We start from the raw sequence: 19,044 nt of genomic DNA, 5'->3' as shown, positions 1-19,044 counted from the left end.
CTCTTTTTTTTTCTTCTAACATGACTTTTATAATACTCATGCCTAAATGAATCTTTAGTGGACCCAGTTATTTATTACAGATTGTTTTTTCTTGGACATTTTTTATTTTGGTAGCATACAGTTTTATGAAAGAAGGTTTGTTTTTTTTTTTTTTTTTTTTTTTTTTTTTTGCTATTTCTGTCCCTTGTTCTACATTTAGACCAAAATAAGATTGGAAATTGTGGAAATTTAGAAATTTAAATTCTACTTAACACATTCTACTGTATTTTCAAAATAATTCCATAAAGAGTTTAGGTAAAACTCTTTATCTAAGTGAAGAATACACGTTTTGCCTAAAAAAATAATTAACACTAGAAGCAGAGGCTTTTCATACCCATATGGTAAAATGTCTAATTTCAGAAATCTTTTATATTACAGTTTTTCAAAAATATCTACTCATAATCTTTGTATCAGATTCTAAGATTGAAACTTTTAGTCACTTTATATTTATTTAAATATTCATGTTAAAGCTCCTGCATCATGGGACGCCTGGGTGGCTCAGTTGGTTAAGCAGCTGCTATAGTCACTTACTATGTTATTCCATACGTCATCCTTTTGCTCATTCTACCTTTTCTAGAATGCCCTTCACACTGTCTTTGTGTAGTCTCTCACTCCAGATACAGCCCTACCTTTGCAGCATTTCCTGAGCTTCCCATATACAACTGTTTTCCCCTTTGTGCCTTCACTGTGCTTTATTCACTTCACCTGTAGAACTAGTAAATGATACTCTTCTGTTCTCGTTTTTGTCCATCTCTACCCCTACTAGGATACATGACAGTCTCTTTTATTTATATTTCCAGCTTCTCCCAGGATAGTGCCTATGACTTGATGGACGCATTTGTCTTTCTGAGTGAGTGGGTGAGCACGTGAATTGATGTGATGTTTTCTGAAGTCGGGCTTTTGTTTTGTGTTGTTTTTATAGGAAGGAGAGGAGCGGCCAGCGATTGGAACAAAGGACGATGGTATCACTGAAAGTGTTCCACAAGCACAAACATTTAATGACTGTTTGACTTCTGCTGACAGGGCAGATAAAAATGATAGACATGGTAAGTTAGTGAACATCTCCACATTTTTTTCTAGGCCTAAATGCTAGTATAAGAAATATCACCGTATGTAGATCTAGTTATATTCCCCCATTTCATTAAGATATTTTTCTTTTTCTTTTTTCTGTCTTTCTTTTTAAGTATACCAGCTTTTGGTTCCTGAAAATTCTTCAACCTCTGAAAATCTTTACTGCTTTTACTTTTATTTTATTGAAGTATTCATGAAGGGGGGATAGGCTTGTATATACGTTTAAACTTCATAATACATGTTCTCATTAATGTAACTGTGACTGTATTTTATAGTTATGCTGTCAGCATTAGGATTTGCAGAACAAAATGAAGAATCACCTTGGGATTCTGAGGTACCGTTTTATTATTATTTTAAAATAAAAGCAAGGAGTGATTTTCAAACGTAAAAGGGATGCTTAGACTTTACTCTCTCATCTCTGCATTTGCCTATAAAAACTATTTCCTTATACTTTTTACCTGTAAGTGATAAAATATTTATGTGCTAAATATAATAATCCAGCAAATATAGTTCTATTAATTTACAAACTTAACCTAATGAAAACTGTATAGTAGTAGTATTGCAGAAAATGGAGGCTTAGACATGATAAGGAATTAGTTTGTGTTTTGAAATTAAGTTATCTAAATAACCAAAGAATTACTCCAGGCCAGCTTATGGCCAGATATATGATTCTGTGGTGTATATGGATGTGCAAAACTCCTAATGAGATCTAGAAAGAGTTTGGATTTTAGTTTTTTACAAGTTGGATTTAGAAAAGATGATACCTGGGACTTGAAAGTGTATCTATCTATCTGTCTGTCTATCTATCTCTCTATCTATCTGTATGTATGTATATGCATATGTATATGTATATTTTAAAAATATTTTGTGTATCTATGTAGTTGAGAGAGAGAGTTAGTGAGTGGGAGGGAGAGGGAGAATCTGAAGCAGACTCCAGTCTGAGCACAGAGCTCAACTGAACCATGGGGGGCCCCTGAAACTATTATATTTGGATTGTTAAGTAGATTTACAAGGAGCATTGTGATTATAATAAAAATTATAGTAATATAATGGTATTAGTGGTATTATTACCACTGGTTTAGTGGTGTTTTATTTATTTTTAAAAAGATTTTATTTATTTATTTGGGAGAGAGAGAGAGAAAGGGAGTATGAGTGGAGGGGCAGAGGGCAAGGGAGAAGCAGGCTCCCCACACCCCATTTCAGAGGCTCTATCCCAGAAATGCCTAGGCATCCCTGGTTTAATGGTGCTTTCAATAGGTAAAAACTATTTCAGATAGTTAAAATAGTATGCCTTGAGTATCTTTGTGGCAGCCTTACTTATAGAAACGTAAGTGTAAGGTAACGATGACCTTTTCTAAGGTGAGAGACTATGGAGGGAGCTTAAAAGGGCCTGATCTCTTAGGACAGGTAGGTGCTATACAGTACGGCAAGCACTGTATTTGAAGTCAAAAGATACAGTGGCATCCAGGTTCTGTCACTTGGTAGCTGTGGGATCCCAGAAAAACTTGTTTAACCTGTTTGAATGTCACAGACCTCATTCATAAAAATGGTTCTAATACCTACCTCTCAGGTATGTGTAATGAACAAGTATGAAAACACTTTGTAAACTGTTAAGGGCACTATAGAAACATGAGACAAAAATGATCACAGCAGTATTAGTGATTTACTAAATATCGAGGACCCTTTTTTGAAATGTGAAGATTTCTGAAGGGCAATAAAATAAATAGCAGTAGTGTTAAGAAAAGAAGGGGAAAGTTAGAATGGGCAGGTGGATTTCTAATTTGGGCTATGTTAAATTTCAGTGACATTGTGTAGGTATACAGTTGACCCTTGAACAAGATGGGTTTGTATTGTTTGTCCACTTACACTCAGATTTATTTGATACAGTACAGTACTGTTAATGTATTTTCCTCTTCCTTATGATTTTCTTCATAACCTCTTCTTTAGTTTATATTTTAGGAGTACAATATATAATATATAGGACATACAAAATGTGTTAATTGACTTTACGTTATTGATAAGGTCAGCATTAGGTTATAATTTACTCTGACCTTCCGTGCTTAGTTTACAGAGTCAATATTCAAATGAGGATTAAGAAGTAGATGAGATCTACAGATCTAATGATCTCTACTCTATAGATCTAAGGTCTTCTATTTAAATATCTTGGTTTTTAATATACACTTTTGCTATTTTTAAGTCTAATTGCTTTTGAAGTAGGAAGTTCAATAGGAGATGAGTAAAGTTTTGGGGGAATCCAAAGTTATATGTGGAGTTTGGACTGCACGGCTATCAATGCCCTTAACCCTTGCATTGTGCTAGGGTCGATACCTAGTATAGTGACTTGGCACTTGAGACCTTCTCAGTGAGCTTGTTGTTGTTACTTTTAGAGAAAAAGAAAGAGAGAGCATGTGAGAGGGGTGGGGAAGGGCAGAAGAAGAGGGACAGAAAGATTCCCAAGTAGGCTTTGTGCTCATCATGGAGCCCAACATGGGGCTTAATCTCCCAACCCAGAGATCATGAACTGAACTGAAATCAACAGTCAGTTGCTTAACTGACTGAGCCATATAGGTGCCCCCTCAGTGAGATTATTTTAGGTGTTTTGACCTTAAATACATTTGTTATTGAATACCAGCTATATACCAGGCTGTACAAGTTGAGGGGTTAGGCTGTAGTGGTTGATGCAGAAAAATGAGGAATAACAACCCACTGTAAGTCACTGTTAGTGGTTCATATAAAGAAAATGGGAATGTTAGGTTAGGGAACAGTGGGGGAGTTTGCAGTTAGAATGGGGATGAGAATGCGAGCGGAATTTTGTTGGTCAGAAACAATCTCTCTGAGTGTGGCAAGAGCTGCCAAGTAAAGGATGAGAAGGACCAGTTGTGTGAAGGTCTTGGAGACCTTCTAGACATTCTAGACAGACAGAACCGTGGATCACACCTGTTCATCATTTCACTCTAATGTCTTGGAATGACCAGGAAGCAGGAAGATCCACCCCATTGTCGTAACCAATGGTATTATTGTTGTTTGTAGAAAAGAAAATGGGTATACTAAAATAAGTGCCTGGTACCTTTTAGGTAATTAACAAATAAATGTTCTTATTATTCCCTTATGAAAGCTTATTATACTTTTTGGAGAGTTTCATACCTATATCTAAAACTTTTTACTATTATTTAAACATAATTTCATGAAAAGTTTTTCTTCCTACTTTGCCATTGCATTTAACCATTATCCTGTCAATAAAGTTTCCAAGCCTTTGTTTATACAAATGAAGCAGCAGTTACCACACTGTATTCTTTATACTCAACATGATCTACTCCAAGGTTTCTTATGTCAGGTGTCCTATTTTACATGGAAAAAGGTTCTGCTGTTTGGAACAGTTTAAATTTGTAGCAAATATACTTACTAAAGAATTTATTTAAATACATATTTTTAATATCCTTTTATTTTGGTGGGGAATGCAAAGGAGAGTTAGGTGTTTTGTTAGTTCCTGTGGAAATGTACATATAGGTCAGTGTTCTGTCCAAGAAAATATTTACTCTAGCATTTGATGTTCAGTTTACAGCCAGTGGCCAAATGAAGATTAAACATTATATTTAATTTAGAAAGCATATATGAGTTTTTAAAATGTTTTGGTTTTCAGTATATGCTTTTCTTATTTGTGAGTCTGATTACTATGAAAGTAGGAAGTTCAGATATTTTCTTAGAAAATGATTAGGAAATCTTTATGCAACTCAATTTTGTTGTTCATTTTAACAGAGTAATTCTGAGAGTCTCCCAGAGACATACGTTCATCATTTATCTGGGCATGCAGATCAGAAAGGGGCAAGTACATTAAATCAGCAAGTAGAAGGTAAGACTTGTATTTTATTAAAAAGTCATTTGATAAAATATTGGTGTAAAATGGGAGCACTGACATATTTCAATATCCAAAGAAAATCACCTATTGAATTAGAGATAAAGAGAAAGATTGAAAAGGAGATAAGTTGAAGTCTTATCAGGTGTCAGTGTCAGTAACACATGAAATTGAGGGTGCCACAAAGGAGCTTACTTAGTGGTTCCATGTCAAGGTACTCTAAGACCAAAGGAACGCCAGGAAATAAGTGGAAAGGATAAAAAGGGTGACTGACGAGAAAGTCAAGAATACGGGGAGTAAATGAAGGACAATAAGCAGCTCTCAGAGTGGAAGGTGGTAAAGTAGAACAATTCTTTATTTTTTATTTTCTTTTTACAATTTTTTATTTTTTATTAACATATAATGTGTTCTTAGCTACAGGGGTACAGGTCTGTGAATCTCCAGGTTTACACACTGCACAGCATTGACCAAAGCACATACCCTCCCCAATGTCCATAACTCCACCAAAGTAATTCTTTTAAATGAGGAGCAGACTATTTGAAATGCAGGAATAATATCAGGTGAGCTTCCAGTACCAAAACCTGTCAGAGTAGGATACCAAAATTTTCCTGCTCTTACTGCTTTCCTCATGGTTGGGAAGACATTCAGGACTGCCCTGGTTGATGATGCAGAGCTATGTTCTAGTCACCGATAAGTGTGTGTATCTTAATGGCATAAAAATGGTGGTACTTCATAAATAGTATCATTGAGTGCAAAGTAAGAGTACTGGAAGGAAGAAGGGAGGAGGGTCAGTTCGGGGGAAATCAAGGAAACTTTAGCCATGATAAAAAGTCCATTAGAAAGCTTACGACTTTTAAGACATTTCCAGTTTCGAAGAATTGATAGTGACACTCATAAGGCTTGCTTCTAGAAGGTGAAGTTAAGGTAAAGGAATGTGGTAGCAGACACAATATGGACTAGAATTTCTCCAACTTTAGTAATCAGAGACCTTGCTAAAAATGCAGATTGTGAGCAGCAGGTCTGGGATTCTGCATTCTGACCTCTCAGGTGATGCCAGTGTCTGTGGTCCCTGTGTCATGTGCTCTGTAGCAAGGGGTTTCTGTAGAGAAGTCTGGAAGGGCCAGTGGATAGTTCAAGACACCATGGGATCAAGGAAAAGCATTATTTTGTTTTTATTTGTGAGCATGTTTTAAGCTAGAGGGGAGCGAGGAGATGCAGAAAGAGAGGTTATAGATGTGAGATACTAGTGCTAAATAGAGGAAAGAAGTGGTGAAGATAAACCCTAGTAAAATGGGTGTAAAATCAGAACAATCAAGACCATAGATCCAGAAATAACTCTGTTTTAAAGATTTCTTTCTTTATTTTATGGAGAGAGAATGAGAGAGACAGTGAGTGATTAGGTGGACGGGCAAAGGGAGAGGGAGAGAAATGCCTCAAACAGGTTCACTTCTGAGACTAGAGCCCGATGCGGGGCTCAATCCCAAGATGGTGCCATCATGACTTGAGCCAAAATCAACAGCTGGATGGCCAATTCACTGCTCCACCCAGGCGCCCCCAGAATTACTTTACTTAATGGCTTTAAAATGGTGGCACTTCCTAAGTAGTATCATTGAGTGCAAAGTAAGAGAATTGGAAGGAGAAAGAGAGCAGGGTCCGTTTGTGGGAATCAGGGAAGCTTAGAAAGTTAATGACTTTTAAGACATTTCCAGTTTTGAAGAATTGATAGTGACGAACATGAGGCTTTCTCTAGAAGTTGAAGTTAAGGTAACAGAATGTGGCAGTGACTCAGTATGGGCCAGAATTTCTCCAATTTTACTGAATCATCAGAGACCTTGTTAAAAATGCACATGGTGAGGGGCGTGTGTGTGGCTCAGTGGGTTAATACTCTGCCTTGGACTCAGGTCATAATCTTAGGATCCTGGGATTGAGCGCCACATCTGGCTCTCTGCTCCGCAGGGAGCCTGCTTTCACCTCTCTCTCTGCCTGCCTCTTTGACTACTTGAGATCTCTGTCTGTCAAATAAATAAATAAAATCGTTCAAAAAATAATGAACAGTATGACCACAGGTCTGGGATCCTGCATTCTGACCTGTCAGGTGATGCGAATGCCAGTGGTCCTTGGGTCATGTGCTCCATCACAAGGGTGTAGACTTCCACCTTCAGACACCTGGAAAGGCCCTGGATACTTCAAAGCACTACAGGATGAAGGAAATCATTATTTTCTTTTTATTTGGTTTTTTTTTTTTAATTTTTTTTTTTAAAGATTTTATTTATTTATTTGACAGAGAGAGATCACAAGCAGGCAGAGAGGCAGGCAGAGAGAGAGGGAGGGAAGCAGGCTCCCTGCTGAGCAGAGAGCCCGATGTGGGCCTCGATCCCAGGACCCTGAGATCATGACCTGAGCCGAAGGCAGCGGCTTAACCCACTGAGCCACCCAGGCGCCCTTTCTTTTTATTTGTAAGCATGTTTTCAGCTTGAGAGGAGCAAGAGGATGTAGAAAGAGTTGTCATAAATGTAAAATATCAGTGCTAAGTAAGGAGGAGAGAAATGGTGGAAGTAATCCATAATAAAAGGGGTGTAAAAGCAGAAAAATCAATACCATAGTTCCAGCAGTAACTCTGTTGTAAGGATTTCTGTATTTATTCTATGGAGAGAGAATGAGAAAGACAGAGAGTGATCGGAGGAGGGGCAATGGGAAGGGTAGGGATTCCTCAAGGAGACTGGCTTCCAAGCCTGGAGGCAGCTGTGCGACTCTATCCAGGGACATTTCGATTATGATGGGAGCTGAAATCAAGAGCCAGATGTGCAATCCGAGGCTCGATTCACATGTCCTCAGAAATTACTATTTTTTCTTTTTTTCAGAAATTATTTTTGAAGAAGGGGACAGTGATGGGAAAAGGGAAAAAGAAAGGCACGTTAGCTGAGAAGTTTTGGAGTTGAGCAGGAAACTCCAGAGAATTCACTTAAGATGGTTTAAGGGTATTTGCACTAGAACAGATTTAATCACAGCAGCACCACAAAGAATACTGAAAGCAGATGGAGTGCTAGACATGGGGTAAATCATAGCCACATATTCATCCTCCTCAGGTCTATTGGACATCAAAAATACAGGTTATGTTGGTATTTATTATTCATTGCGATTCGGAAGCTATGGCTTTTTTTCTGTAAAGATATTTAATTTTTTGATAGGATAGCTGTTTCCAAAAAACCTTGAAAGACTGATATGATCTACCAAACCAAACTACTTTTGGAAACTATAGAATTACAGGATTATTCCCTAAATGTTAAAATTTTTATTATCAGTAAGTGTGACACTAATTCTGAAATACATATTTTTTAAATTGTAATAAATAGAATATTTTTTAAGAAAAGAATTAGGAGAAAATAATTTCTTTTAGGCTTTTTTAAGCATTCACTTGAGAGTGGGTGGCAGGATTATATTTAGAGTTTGTGCCCAGCTGGGAATACTAGGTAGAGGTCTAAAGATTGCTTATTGAAAACAAAGTTTCTTAGCCTTGTTTTTATAGCTTTAAATTTACAAGTATTGGTCAAATTATATTCAATGTTACTAGAAAAAGCATCTTCCCAAGCCAAATATTAAAATATTTCCTATATTCTCTTCAACTTTATTTAGAGTTGGCTTTCCCAGCAATAATGGGAATCACTGAGAATTTACTATACAGTACCATCTTCTCAACTATGTACGCATTGTCTATCTCCTTGTTTTATTATTTTTATTTTTTTTTAGAGAGCAAGAAAGTGGGGAGGGAGGGAGGGAAGGCAGAAAGAGAGGGAGGGAGAGAACCCTAAGCAGCAGTCTTCATGCTTATCATGAGGTCTGATGCAGGGCTCGAGATCATGACCCTGAGATCATGACCTGAGCTGACATCCAGAGTCAGACACTTAACTCACTGAGCCACCCAGATGCCCCTTTATTATTATTATTGTTGTTGTTGTTGTTGTTATTTTTTATTATTTTATTGATTTGAAAGAGATTGAGAGAAAAAGTGGGAGGAGGGGCAGAGAGAGAAGCAGACTCCTCACTGACGTGGGAGCCTGATGCAGGACTCCATCCCAGGACCCAGTCATGACCTGAGCTGAAAGCAGCCGTTTAACTGACTGAGCCACCCAGGCGCCCCCCTTCATTAATTTTGATGAATAGGTGGAATATTGGTTTTCAGGAGTACTATATCATTTAAAAATAATATTCTCCTGATATTCTCCTATTGATTAACCATATCTAATTTGTGCTCTACTTAATGTACCAGTTAACTCAGGGCCTTTCATCAGTCATATGATCAGATTGGTACTAATAAATTGTACAGTATTTTTTTCACCCCTGTAGTTTTATGTTCTTTCTTTACTTGTAGAACTAACACTATATTTTCAAAAGATTTTCAATTATCTCCTAGAGTAGTGAATACAGACCATAAATTCAAACTTATTTACTTATACAAGTGACATGCTCCTGTTACATCCTCATGAGCTTTATGGATCCAACAAGCAGGACTTTTAAAACAAAGCACCTACAGGAAGATATGGAACAGAAAAACTATACAATAAATACATGCAACTTAAAACAATTCATGTAGAATAATTCCCTCTTGATGCCTTTTGTAAAGTAATGAGCAGAGTTGGTTGCTAGGGACCCAAGATTGTTTGTTTATTCATTTAATATAGATTTATTCTGTACTGGCTCTGATAATTTTATAGCCTCAATATTTCTAGAACGATTCTGTCAGTTCAGGTGTGCTTCATCTTTATTTTGCATCAGTGGCTTCTTATTCATCTCCCATCATTTATTACAATGCCCCTCAAATTCATCCCTTCCCACAGCATTTAGAGTGATCTGTCTCAAATGCAAATATGACTGTGAACCATTGCTGAAAATATGTTTGTGTCCAGGTATCTTAAAATTACATATAAAGCTTTCATAATTTTGAGTTCTGCTAAGCTCTCCAACCCTTTCTACTGTCTTCCCTTTTCTCTGGCATTCTGAATTCTGGTGATGTCTTCCTCTTTGATTCCCGTATTTTAGACAGGTATTTACCCTGTTGTGTGCATCTCTCCCTTGTCTTACTATGGGCTTGTATACTCCCCCCATTTCCCGCCCTTTAGCCCCTTTGAATGTCTGACCTCAGTGTTGCTGTCTCAGTTCAGGCATTGTCTCTACAAAATCCATTCCTGACACCTTTTATCTACATGATTCTTTAAACCTGGGTACCTAGCACTTACTGGGTACTCAGTAAATAATTACTGAGTAAAATAAAGAGTGTTTACACAGAGATGATTTATGAGATTATCCCACACAGGGACTCCTGGGGCCTCAATGGGTTGAGTATCCAACTCTTGATTTTGGCTCAGGTCATGATTTCAGAGTTGTGAGATCAAGCCCCATGTGGGGCGCAGTGCTGGGCATGGATCCTGGTCAAAATTCTTGCTCCCTCTTCTCCTCCTTCCCCCTTAAAAAAAGAGAAAGAGAGAGATTGTCTCATACAGTCTAGTAACAAAAGGAATATATATACCTAAAGAAGTATCTTACAGTTCATGTGGTGAAGATGCACTAGAAAAATCTGTATAGTACTAATATAGCCCCCAAAGAAAGTGATCTATCTATCTAAGGAAGGGTAGCCTTAATCAAGGATGACTTTACATAGCAGTCTGTGTCCTATAAGATGTGAAGAAATTTGTCAAGTAGTAGAGGAAAACATTTTAGGAATCTTTAAATTCATCAGGGAAATACACCCCTAGGAAGGCTGTACACTGATACAGGCATAAAAAATACTAGTAATTTTGGAAACCATGAATAATGTTGTAGTTGAAGCTTAGGGTGTTGTTTAAGAGATACTACAACAAGATAAAGAATAGTCTAGTCTATTGTGATTTTATATCTTTCTGCTGCATTTTTTAAAAATTTACTTATTTGACTTATTTTACTTATTATTGAGAGAGAGAGATCACAAGTAGACAGAGAAGCAGGCAGAGAGAGGAAGGGAAGCAGGCTCCCTGCTGAGCAGAGAGCCTGTTGCGGGGGCTTGATCCCAGAACCCTGGGATCATGACCTGAGCCGAAGGCAGAGGCTTAACCACTGAGCCACCCAGGTGCCCCTCATTCTGCTGCATTTTAAAAATTTGTTTCTGATTGTTTTGTTTCTTGATATTAGGTGGGCGAATTTGTGAATGATTCTTTGAGATGTTTGTATGCCTTTAACCTAGTGACATTTAGTATTTCCCAAATGGTTTGCTGAAAATTTTTTTTAATTAATTTTTTATTTTTTATAAACATATATTTTTATCCCCAGGGGTACAGGTCTGTTAATCACCAGGTTTATACACTTCACAGTACTCACAAAGCACATACCCTCCCCAATGTCCATAATCCCACCCCCCTTCTCCCATACCCCCTCCCCCCAGCAACCCTCAGTTTGTTTGGTGTGCTGAAATTTTTGATAATTAAAAGTATTTCTTAAATATTCAGCTAAAGATTAAGTTTAATTTAAACTCTTAATTGATAAGATGTTGTTTTCTATCTTTATGAAAGTTATAGTTTTTATCTAACCATTCTAATTTGTCCATTTTAATAAAATATATAGATTTTTCAGCAGAACTAGACTTAGAAATGACAACAGAAAAAGAGGAAGAAAGTTTTAATGAAAGTGAAAATAAACACCTGCAGGTATATACAAATTTAAATTTAAATTTCCAATTTTATATTGTTTTCCCTGCTTTAAGAATGTAACATAGTTCAATTGAAATTATCTTCTGAACAGAATGTATTGAAGTTGATAGATTATAACCTAATATTTAGTTTTTGTAAAATTTTACAAGTTACCAAATTTAAAATATTGTTAGAATTTATAGTAGCTTATAGTTAAACTTTATCCTTGGAATTGGACCAAAAAAATTCCTGAATATTGTTTGCTTCTTCCATTTTTGTAAGTTTTTACAGGCTAAAAAGGTAACATCAAATACTGAACCCTATGTTTAAGCAGTTGAAATTATGAGCAGTATAACAATGATGACTACTGACTTAGACTCATGTAGAAGGAGTGGTTCTTAGTGGTTCTTAATGTGCAGTTCTCAGTGGTTCAAAATGTGCAGTTCTGTATTGCCTGTCACTAATGCCAAGATTAAAGATTTATTTTGCCTTGTGATCTCTGTGTAGTTGACTTCAGAGAGTAGGGTCATAAAATCAACACAATTGCCCATTGTAGAATCACACCTTCCAGGATGGGACGTTTGTAGTTGGGTAATAAACAGGCACATTTTCAGTTATTTTATTTCGGTATAGGGAATCTGTAAATATTATTAACATTTTTTCTTATCTACTCTCAGTGGACGTTACAAGAGCTGGATACAGGCAGATAATTTATAGTGATGTATAATACTATCATAGTATATAATTTGAATTAAAATTTAGGAATTTGTTTTTCTTTTCTGATTGATGCTTATTGATTTTGGCTCCTAATATTAAGTTTGCCTATTCTCTAGTTATTAATCTTTAAAAAACATCCTCAAAGGCACTATTGGGGCTCACTGTTTAAGGTATGGTAAGATAAAATGTTTTTAAGTTTGTAACATTGAAAATCATGTAATTCATTTTTTGGTAGATGTAACATGTAATCAATTGTTTAGTTTAAAAAACTGACAAAGTTAAGATTATGGATTTGTGTTTTTTCTTCTGTTTCAGGCTAGGGCAAGTTATTTTTCGCTTCTTAGTTACAATCCAGTGATTTCTTTTTTTATTATGGTATGGTATTCACCATACAGTACATCATTAGTTTTTGATGTAGTATTCTGTGATTTGTTGTTTGTGTATAACACCCAGGGCTCCATGCAACACATGCCCTACTTAATACCCATCATTGGGCTCACTCAACTCCCCCACCTCATTCCCCTTTAAAATCCTCAATTTGTATCCCAGAGTCCATAGTCTCTCATGGTTCATCTCCCCCTCTGATTTCCCCCCCTTCATTTTCCCCTTCCTTCTAATTCCAGATGCTATTCCTTATGTTCCACAAATAAGTGAAACCATGTTATAATTGTCTCTGTTTGACTTATTTCACTCAGCATAATCTCCTTCAGTTCCATTACATTGATGCAGATGTTGATATTCACCATTTTTGATGGCTGAAGGATATTCCATTGTATATATGCATATTTCCATCACTATTATTTATAATATCACTTTGATTTAATGTATATTACTTAGGTATAAAATAGATAAAAAATTTAGTTTTATACTAATAGTAACTATGATATTTATAGCTAAAATCATTAATTTATTGGAATTCTTGGCTTCTCATATAAACCCTATATATATTTTCTGAATGAAGGGATGGAGGGTAAATTGAGATAAATATGCATGTTGGCTATTTAAAAAAAAAAAACTTTATTTTTAGAGAGAGAGAGCATGAGTAGGGGAATGTGTAGAGGGGGAGGGAAAAGGAAGGATAAGAATCTCAAGCAGACTCTGAGTGCAGAGCCTGACTCAGGGTTGGATCTTAAAACCTTGAGATCATGACCCGACCTGAAACCAAGAGTAGGACACTTAAGCAACTGAGCTACCCAGGAACCCCAGTTTTGGATCTTTTATGTTAAAATATAGGCTAAATCACCTTGCGACTATGATGGAATTAGTTAAATGATTTGTAAAGAAAGTTTATTTCACATACTATATCTACCTGTATATCTATGACAAATTTAACTGTTATTTAAATTAAAATTTGAGTTATTCATGTAGGATAAAAATCATTGTATTTAAAAAGGCCATTTCTTTTTAACATTTTTTTTTAAGCTCTCTTAAGCTGTTGACTTTTTTTTTAACAGAGTCATCCAAAATCCTAATGAAAATATGTCTTTTGGTTGTGGAAGAACGGTATTATACTGAAAAACAACTTTGTCGAGAACAGGATGCCAGAATATTTTTCAGAGTCCATAGTCTCTCATGATTCACCTCCCCTTCCAATTTACTCCAACTCCCTTCTCCTCTCTAACACCCCTGTCCTCCATGATATTTGTTATGCTCCACAAATAAGTGAAACCATATGATAGTTGACTCTCTCTGCTTGACATTTTTCACTCAGCATAATCTCTTTCAGTTCCGTCCATGTTGCTACAAAAGTTGGGTATTCATCCTTTCTGATGGAGGCATAATACTCCATAGTGTATATGGACCACATCTTCCTTATCCATTCATCCATTGAAGGGCATCTTGTTCTTTCCACAGTTTGGTGACCTTGTCCATTGCTGCTATAAACATTGGGGTACAGATGGCCCTTCTTTTCACTACATACCCAGGAGTGCAATTGCAGGGTCATAGGGAAGTTCTATTTTTAGTTTCCTGAGGAATCTCCACACTGTTCTCCAAAGAGGCTGCACCAACTTGCATTCCCACCAACAGTGGAAGAGGGTTCCCCTTTCTCCACATCCTCTCCAACACATGTTGTTTCCTGTTTTGTTAATTTTGGCCATTCTAACGGGTGTAAGGTGATATCTCAATGTGGTTTTAATTTGAATCTCCCTGAGGGCTAATGATGATGAACATATTTTCATGTGTCTGATAGCCATTTGTATGTCTTCATTGGAGAAGTGTCTGTTCATATCTTCTGCCCATTTTTTGATATGTTTGCCTGTTTTGTGTGTGTTGAGTTTCAGGAGTTTTTTATAGATCCTGGATATCAACCTTTTTTTTTCTTTTTCATTTTTAAAGATTTTATTTTCCATTGGACAGACAGTAGTAGTAGAAACAAGTAGGCAGAGAGGCATGCAGAGAGAGAGGAAGGGAAGCAGGCTCCCCACTGAGCAGAGAGCCTGACATGGGGCTCCATCCCAGGATCCTGGGATCATGACCTGAGCCGAAGGCAGAGGCTTTAACCCACTGAGCCACCCAGGCGCCCCTGGATATCAACCTTTTGTCTGTATTGTCATTTGCAAATATCTTCTCCCATTCTGTGGGTTGCCTCTTTGTTTTGTTGACTGTTTCCTTTGCTGTGCAGAAGATTTTGATTTTGATGAAGTCCCAAAAGTTTATTTTTGTTTTTGTTTCCTTTGCCTTTGGAGCCATATCTTGAAAGAAGTTGCTGTGGCTGATATCGAAGAGATTACTGCCTATGTTCTCCTCTAGGATTCTGATGGATTCCTGTCTCACGTTGAGGTCTTTTATCCATTTTGAGTTTATCTTTGTGTACGGTGTAAGAGAATGGTCGAGTTTCATTCTTCTACTTATAGCTGTCCCGTTTTCCCAGCACCATTTATTGAAGAGACTGTCTTTTTTCCACTGGATTTTTTTTTCCTGTTTTGTCGAAGATTAATTGACCATAGAGTTGGGGATCCATATCCGGGCTCTCTACTCTGTTCCACTGGTCTATGTGTCTGTTTTTATGCCAGTACCATGCTGTCTTGGTGATCACAGCTTTGTAATAAAGCTTGAAATCAGGTAACGTGATGCCCCCAGCTTTATTTTTCTTATTGTTATTGTTTATTTTTATATTTTGTTTTATATTTCCTTAGTGATTCAGGGTCTTTTCTGATTCCATACAAATTTTTGGATTATTTGCTCCAGCTCTTTGAAGAATACCAGTAGAATTTTGATCAGAATGACATTAAAAGTATAGATTGCTCTAGGCAGTATAGACATTTTAACAATGTTTATTCTTTCCATCCAAGAGCATGGAATGGTCTTCCATCTTTTTGTGTCTTCTTCAGTTTCTTTCATGAGTGTTCTGTAGTTCCTCGAGTACAGATCCTTTACCTCTTTGGTTAGGTTTATTCCCAGGTTTCTTATGGTTCTTGGTGCTATAGTAAATGGAATCGATTCTCTAATTTCCCTTTCTGTATTTTCATTATTAGTGTATAAGAAAGCCACTGATTTCTGTACATTGACTTTGTATCCTGCCACGTTGCTGAATTGCTGTATGAGTTCTAGTAGTTTGGGGTGGAGTCTTTCGGGTTTTCCATATAAAGAATTATGTCATCTGCCAAGAGAGAGTTTGACTTCTTCATTGCGAATTTGGATACCTTTTATTTCTCTTTGTTGTCTGATTGCTGTTGCTACGACTTCTAATACCATGTTGAACAAGAGTGGTGAAAGTGGACATCCTTGTCTTGTTCCTGATCTCAACGGGAAGGCTGCAAGCTTTTTCCCATTGAGGATGATATTTGCTGTGGGTCTTTCATAGATAAATTTGATGAAGTTCAGGAATGTTCCCTCTATCCCTATACTTTGAAGCATTTTAATCAGGAACGGATGCTGGATTTTGTCAGATGCTTTTTCTGCATCAATTGAGAGGACCATGTGATTCTTCTCTCTTCTCATATTAATTTGTTGTATCACATTGATTGATTTGCAAAATGGAATTCTAAAGAATCACCTTTGCAAACAAAAGGAGATAGAAGTGGGTAACAAAAGGAGTTCTGGGATATTTTCTTTAGTTATTTTGAAGTACACTTGTGTATGTATTTGTACATATATATTTTATTTTCTGAAATTATTGTTTTATCTATGTGTGTGTGTACATATATGTGTGTGTATGTGTGTGTATATATCTATACTTCATGGGTGTATATATATGTATACATATATGTGTATGTATATATGTGTTTGTATATATATATTTTCTCCATGTATATATGTATATATATTTTAAAAGCCAACACTGCAAGCATAGAGGATTTTTAAAGCATACATATTTTGAAATTGAGATTCAATTAAGTGAATTAACTTGACAGTTAGCTCCAGATTTCTCAAGTGAACTGAATAAAAAGTACAGTATCTCAGTACTTTTTATACATATATATAAGTATATATTTATAAGTATAAATATATATGTTTATACATATGTACTTTTATATATTTATACATTTATGCAAACTACACATAGTAGCTTTATATACATTTTAGGTTGGCATAGTTTTATTCTTATTTATATAAATTTGAATTTTTAGTCTGAAATCATGTATCCTTATGACCTTTTAATCCTTTGCAGGCCCTTCCTTTTCATTAAATCATAATTTGGGCCAATTGTGATGAGCTTTAGCAAAACTATATTTGATTTAATCTTTCCACTGCTATTTATAATTTTATAAGCAATTTTACAAATAATTTGCTCATTCTAAATCTCAGTTGCTATCATTTGGGCCTAAGTTTATCCAACACAAAGAGAGTTGTATCTCTGTAATTTATTAATTGGGCATTGGATCTCCATTTTCATATTAATGAGGGGTGGCAGGATTCTTGTGTAGCAGGAATGGAGGTCAGGGAGAGAGGTGAAAGCCAGGTCATCTAGGGTCTTGAAGGCCCTTAGAATGACTTCACTTACGTTCTGAGATAGTTATCTATTAAAAGGATTTGAGCAGAGGATTGAACATGTGGGGAATTCTGACATTAATTGAGGCCTCTAATAAAAAAGAAGGAAAACATTTCATACTGTAGAATTTACCAATGTTAGTCCCACCTATATACCCATTTCTTTTTGATACTTCAGTCGATTGGGAAGCTTTGGGAAAATTCACCCACAAGGAAAGGATAGTGGGGCTGAATTAATTAACTAAGTAACATAATACTGACTAGGCAGTTAACATCTTTTTGTGTCTTTAGCCAAATTCATTAAACAGCCATAATGTGTACATGTTAGGAAAAGGAGATGAATTGATGTTTGTAGTGAAATTTCCAAGTACATAGGTTCAAGTTATATATTGTTAACATAATTTAATAGTAAGATGATTTTTTAAAACCAGTAACAGAAATGTCTCATTAGGTTTCTGTGAGACAACTTCAAGAAGAACTGGCCAATACCCTAAAGAAACTATCTATGTCAGAGGCTTCACTGGAGGTGACATCACGTTGTCATATGAATTTAGAAGATGAGGTAAAAGACTTAAAGGAAAAACTGACTCAGAGTAGGAGTCAGGTATGTATGAAATGTCACATGTCAAGTTAATCTGTAGGTGGTTAAGTAATATGAAGTGTTTTAGGATACTTATTTCCATGGATCACTTCCTTCCGTTTTTCATTATAATTTATTTAGTATAATTTTAGTATCTTCACAATGTACTTATTTCTTAAACTTTGACTTTCATTCTGTTATTTGTTTTATATATTTTTTTCTTATAATAGTTACCCTTAGGAAAGTTGAAACTTATACATCATTCTTCACAGAAATTGGGACTTTTTTCCTACTAAATAATTTTTTTAAAAGACTTACTTATTTATTCGTGGTGGGGGAGGTTGGAGAGGCAGAGGGAGATGGAGAGAATTTCAAGCAGACCCCTGCCCAGCAGAGAGCCCCATGCTGGCTTGATTCCATGACCCATAAGATCATGACCTGAGCTAAAATCCTGAGTTGGATGCTTAACCAGCTGAGCCACCCAGGTGTGCTAAATAATGTTTTTTAATGATCTCTCTGTTACCATCATGAGCTAAGCCATGTAAAAGCAGAAGGTAATGTTTAATAGAATGTTTAAGAAAATTGTCTTATTTCTCATCTTCACTTTTTTGAATGGATACAGAATCTGTACTGAGTTCAGGATAACTTGTACAGAAAAGTGATTTCACAAACCAGTTGAACTTTGGCATTTCCTTCATTTTCTTTTCCTTTTCAATATATAATAAATGCACAGAAATATTTAGTTCATGTATACTATATACACCCAAAAGAGAGAATTAAGAAATTATCTAGGCCTTGCCATTGGATTTTTTTAAGGCTGTATTGAAATTGAATGCACATTCCATACAATTCACCCATTTAATATTTGTAGTTCAGTGTTTGGGCATATTGATAGAGTTGTGCAACCATTACTGCCATCAAGTAGAACATTTTAATTACCCTGAAAAGAAACTCTTAATCTTTGCCCCCAGGCTCAGGCAACCACCAGTCTACTTTCTGCCTCTATAGAGTTGCCCATTCTGAATATTTCATATATGGGGAATCACACAATGCGTGGTCCTTTGTGACTAGCTTCCCTCACTTAATGTTTTTGGGGTTCATCTGTGTCATAGCATATATCAGTGCTTCATTCCTTATTATCAAACAGTACTCCATTGTGGGCTAAAACCGTTGTTCATTTACCAATTGATGCACCT

At 36.1% G+C, this 19,044-nt stretch overlaps 2 protein-coding genes across 7 annotated transcripts in view; both read left to right on the top strand.

Moving 5' to 3' along the window:
* The window catches only part of LOC131838128 (ankyrin repeat domain-containing protein 7-like), a 66,577-nt gene that overhangs the window by 25,222 nt on the left and 22,311 nt on the right, over positions 1-19,044 (top strand). The window lies entirely within an intron of this gene.
* LOC131838132 (ankyrin repeat domain-containing protein 26-like) lies at positions 907-17,857 on the top strand. The gene is made up of 4 exons (XM_059183853.1): positions 907-1,085; positions 1,386-1,444; positions 4,867-4,960; positions 17,720-17,857. Exons 2-4 carry the CDS (start codon positions 1,388-1,390, stop codon positions 17,827-17,829), a joined length of 261 nt encoding a protein of 86 aa, XP_059039836.1. The 5' UTR covers positions 907-1,085; positions 1,386-1,387; the 3' UTR covers positions 17,830-17,857.

The sequence above is a fragment of the Mustela lutreola genome, chromosome 8 (assembly GCF_030435805.1).
Source record: "Mustela lutreola isolate mMusLut2 chromosome 8, mMusLut2.pri, whole genome shotgun sequence".
Taxonomy (NCBI): Eukaryota; Metazoa; Chordata; class Mammalia; order Carnivora; family Mustelidae; genus Mustela; species Mustela lutreola.
This window is presented reverse-complemented; position numbering and strand designations above follow the sequence as displayed.